General features: G+C 46.8%; 1 protein-coding gene across 3 annotated transcripts in view; it reads left to right on the top strand.

The window, feature by feature from the left end:
- LOC144753590 (omega-hydroxyceramide transacylase-like) overlaps positions 1 to 2,795 on the top strand; it is an 878,827-nt gene extending 876,032 nt beyond the window's left edge. For all 3 annotated transcript variants that reach the window (XM_078641230.1, XM_078641231.1, XM_078641229.1), the window contains one exon: positions 1,187 to 2,795. In XM_078641230.1, coding sequence (XP_078497356.1) covers positions 1,187 to 1,204 — 18 coding nt within the window. In that variant the 3' untranslated portion in view covers positions 1,205 to 2,795. The remainder of the gene's footprint in view (positions 1 to 1,186) is intronic.
- Positions 2,796 to 5,102: the final 2,307 nt, after the last annotated feature.

The raw sequence follows: 5,102 nt of genomic DNA, 5'->3' as shown, positions 1-5,102 counted from the left end.
AGAATCAGGCCCTGTTTGCAACGCAAAAATGCTTGATGGATGTATGACGTTACAACGCATACTTTTACAACGCCTACCTTTACATCGCAAGTTTTACAACGCATGCCTTTACAGCGCATAGTGCTTTTGGGCGCTGGATAGTGAATAGTTTAATTTACTATTCCAACTCCAGTCCCCGTGGATAGTAGGGAAGGTGTTGGATAGTACATTAAACCTATTCCCTATCCTAGAGCGCCCCCAGGCGCAATGCGTTGTAATGGTTTGCGTTGTAAAAGTTGCGATGTAAAGGCACTGTGTGGTAAAAGTTGCGTTGTAAAGGTTGTTTACCATGCTTTTCAGATGCAGCAAACCTTATTTTGTGATTCTGTTGCCGAATCGCAAAATGGGTTTGAGATTCGCTATTAGGGAGGGGCGTCTTTAGGGGGTCCCTTTCTAATATCAAATTGCATCGGTATGCATTAATGTTCTGTGACCAAAACGCGGTCGCAAAACATTTGCCTTTTACCACCTGTTTCAAGGGACCCCTTCCCCTTTGTGAATGTTTGTAAAAGCATTTTTTAAGAGCAGGCAGTGGTCCCACAGACCACTGCCTGCTATTAAAAGATGAGCGGAAAACTTTTCATCTTTATTTTTGTAAAGCATCTGTTTTCCTTTAAGCAAAACGGGCTGCTTTACAACAACAAAAAAGATTGCTTTATTTAAAAGCAATCACAGACATGGTGGCCTGCTGACCCCAGCAGGCCACCATCCCTGTGATTTTTGCGATTCGTAAGGGGTTGCACATAGCAGCCAACCTCATTAATATTCATGAGGTAGGTCATTTGCAATTCCTTAGGAGTCACAGGAAATGTTCGACACACATTCAAGCATTCCATTTTGCGATTTCCAAATTATGAATCGCAGTGATTCGCAATTAGGGAATCGCAAAACGGTGTGTTGATGCATCTGGCCATTATTATTTTACAAATTAAGCACTGCTTCCCTTTGGTGATCACCTGTGACAAGGGTGGGGCCTGCTCCTCTTAAATCGAAAGTGTGGACATTTAAATCTCATCTCTCAGCCCCTCGAAACTCACCCAAACACGGGGTTAAAATTGTTGCTGTTTGGACTTCGGTAACTTGTGTTTTCCTTGATCTCATAGAGTGGAATTACCAGTCACGAGTTTGTTTTTCTTTGCTTTCACAGAGTGAAATTGCTGGGTGAGCCTTACACAAGAAGAAGCAGTTTCTTCAACAACAGCCGGAAGGACGCTGAAGTTTGATACCCTTCACTCTCACTGAAGTCAACACAGAGGTGCCTCAGAAAGGAAGCAATAGTGGACCAATCCAATCGGAACAGGTGAACGCACCGAACAACCCCTAAACTGGCTCAGACCCAGAAGGAATTCCTGAGGAATGACATTTGACCGGAAAATTAAATATTGTGGATTGAAGTGAAACATTTCAGCTAGAAATATTTAAGGCATTTCAATGTAATGATTGACTTTGATTTCAGCCATGATTGTGAACTGAAAACTGTAAGGTAACTCAAAATTATAAAAAGCCGTGATCTAGCAGACGTCCTGCAAAGTAAGGTTGCTGTGTCTGTTTTCCACAGTGTGAGCGTTTTTTAGGCCTCGCCTGTCGATGCGCATGCGCATCGAGCTTGCGAGACTATTGGGGCTTAAACAGTCTTTAACCAACTTGCAAAGAATCGTGGCGATTCCTTGCAGTGGTCGTGAAATTCAAGCTTAATGCGCATGTGCATTGAGCTTAAAAGCGCGTGCACATGCCCCCAGCCGCCTGCTTGCATGTATTTTCCCTCAGCCGCACTCCTCCCACACCCCCGCTCCGCCCCCTCCCCTGCCTGCCGTGTCGCGTTTCTTCAGTTCCCTTAGCCGCACTCCAGGCCCCTGCTGCTTTCACACCCTCATGCCGCTCTCCTCGCTCCGCCCCCTCCCCTGCCCGCCGTGTCGCATTTCTCCTCCCCCCTCCCCACAGCAATGCCCTCCGTCTTGTTTTACCCGTTTCTTCTTTTCTCTATCTGTCCCGCGTCCCTTTCTCTCTTTGCCTCGCAGCGTCTTTTTTTTTGCTTCTGATGCCCGTATGTTTCTTTACAGTATCTCAAGCATGCCAAAAGTTCTTTTGATTTAAACATAAAAAACGACCATGTCTAGAACTTAAAGAGCAAGAGATTAGTGCCTTTCGTTTTTAAACTCTGATTTCCTCAAACAAACATGAGCCCGAGTCCCTTTCTCTCTTTGCCTCGCAGCGTCTTTTTTTTGCTTCTGATGCCCGTATTTTTGTGCAGGCAACCAAGGGGTTCATTCATGGCTGGCCGGTGGCCGGCCGTACTTTCAGTTTCCTGCTTCTCCAGCTCCTTCCTCTCTGCTGGAAACAGACAAAAGGCGCCAGTGGTGCACAACATAGACGAAGCCATCCGGCTTAATGATTGCTTTGGAATTCCATGTGTTAACAGTAAACAGACCAGAGGCGCCAGGAGAGCACAAGCCACACAGAGTTGCACCCCCACCTCCCCCTCTCGCCTTAGTCAAACGAGGTGTTTGTAACCAAGGCTGCGTCTTCTTTGGTGCGTTTATAATGTACATGGGATGTTTGGGTTCATGCTGGGTAGCGCTGCAGCCATTGACTCTTCCCCAGCCCTACCCTCCTTTGGCTTCTATAACGCACTGTTGTAGTACTGTTAAGGTGGGCTAAAATACAGGCACTTTCTTCTAAACTAAACATATGTTTGTCGTAATCTCTTTGTTTTAAAGTGCAAACAATGTTTTAAAATGCTGCCGCTGTTAGTTACACGAGGTGTTTGTAACCGAGGACGCTTCTCCACATGATCGCCTGCCTCTCGCACACATGTGAGTGCGTTTCAACTATGTTTTATTAGTACCGTGCTGTGTGTTGACTTTTTCATATGTTGTCATGGGTCTATATTTTTATAATAATGGCAGCGCTTTAGGCAACGCCACCTGCAGATAATTACCCGGACGTCTGCTGAGGCAATCAGCAGCGCTGCTCTCGAAGAATAACACGGGGGTCCATAGCAGTGCCACGCGACCGGTCCGGCGCGCTCTCCTCCCTGCTACCGGGGGCCAAGACAGGCAGGGATATCCTTAAATTGCACAGCCAACGAAACTCCAGGGCAAATGTGGTAAGGGGATAAACAAGGGCACGGCAAAAACATGGCAACAGTCACCGCATGCAAAACTCGATTGCTGTTTAATTTCCTACCCCACCACCATACACGCATACAACCACTCACACATACAACCACTCACACATACAACCACTCACACATACAACCACTCACACATACAACCACTCACACATACAACCACTCACACATACAACCACTCACACATACAACCACCCACACATACAACCACCCACACATACAACCACCCACACAACCACCCACACAACAACCACTCACACATACAACCACTCAAACAACTACACACACAACCGCACACACAAACACACACATCTGTCGCACACACATCTCACACACGCAACGCCACTCACACACGCAACGCCACTCACACACGCAACGCCACTCACACACGCAACGCCACTCACACACGCAACGCCACTCACACACGCAACGCCACTCACACACGCCACTCATCCACGCAACGCCACTCATCCACGCAACGCCACTCATCCACGCAACGCCACTCATCCACGCAACGCCACTCATCCACGCAACGCCACTCATCCATTTGAAAAACGAAAAATGTCAAACTCTTCTATTGCGAGACCTATTGCATTTTCAATGCTTGTTTGTCTTGGATTGTCGCTGATCGTGGTTTGCCTGTTCTTTGTAACACGAAAATGTGTAGTTAAGACTGCACGGTGATCGGCTTGTAGGATAATCTTAATATTTTATTCTGTTCCTGTACTATACCTTAAATGCCTGCAAATTATGCTTGCACTGCCACTGGCTGCTTTATTCCAGTGAAGTGTACACTAATCCAGTATGTGGAGGAACCTGTTCTGAGTGAAGGAAATGTTTCTAGCTATGCTTTCTGTGGCAGGGAAACAGAGAGTAGGATCAACAGTCCTTGCTGCAATCACCAACTAGCATCCTGCTCCTCATTTCACCATTTAAAATTTTTCTGCATTATAGGAAAGGTGGCACATGTCCCCTGACAGGTGCTTTACGTGTTGTTTTTAGGTCTCAAAGAGATATGTTGTTTACAAGTCAGTGGGCTCAGCCCGCCCATAGGTGTACCGTTTGTTTGCTCCTTAGCCACTCTCTGATCATTCTCGCTTGTCTATGGTTTGCATGCATCATGCCTCCTCTTCTGTTTAGCCCCCCACCAGATCAGTTGACTGGGGTGAGTGTTTGATTTGCTCAGACGCCCTGTCCATCATCCCCTTTGGTATCGCTTTGTTTGCCCTAAGTTGGCAGGGTATGCCCAGACGTGGGGCCCTTGCTCACTCTACCACTGGATTCAAGATAGCCTGACTGATGAGGATTATGAATCTGAAACCGGTCCCAGGATGATTGTTTCCGGTCCAGGGAAGACATGGCTTGGCAGTTCGGGCTGGACTGTTCCCATGAGGCACAGGGTCAGACTGATTTGCATATAGCCATGTCTGAAATGGGGTGGCAGAGTGAGCTAAAGAATGGTGATGGATATAACCCAGATCAGTTGACTGGGGGTGAGTGTTTGATTTGCTCAGATGCTCTGTCCATCATCCCCTTTGGTATCGCTTAGCCCCCCACCAGAGCACAGCCCAAGTACTTGTGTCTATCCACTGCTCCCTTACTAGGAGCCACTTTTTTCTTTGTGTTTAAGCGCTCCAGCAGAGTGTTGGTGTTTTTTGCTTCTTGCTCGCCTGTCCTGCAAATCTGCCTGAAAAAAGAACTATGACCCGGTGATAGCGCTGACCGCGTTTTAGCGCTCTTTTTTTATAACTTAATTTTAGCATGTAACAATTTGATGACAGGAGGAGAACACTATGGACCATATGTACAAGGACTAAGAAAAACTACCACTAACGCTAGTTAGCGGCAGTTTTCTTACCACTGTGTACCGCTGAAAACTATCTCCTTGTTAGCGACATATGTACAATACATCGCTATATGGCGATAGCTTCAG

Source organism: Lissotriton helveticus, chromosome 5_1 (genome assembly GCF_964261635.1).
Source record: "Lissotriton helveticus chromosome 5_1, aLisHel1.1, whole genome shotgun sequence".
NCBI classification, from domain to species: Eukaryota; Metazoa; Chordata; class Amphibia; order Caudata; family Salamandridae; genus Lissotriton; species Lissotriton helveticus.
Note: the sequence above shows the minus strand (reverse complement) of the source record. Positions and strands in the feature narration are given on the sequence as shown.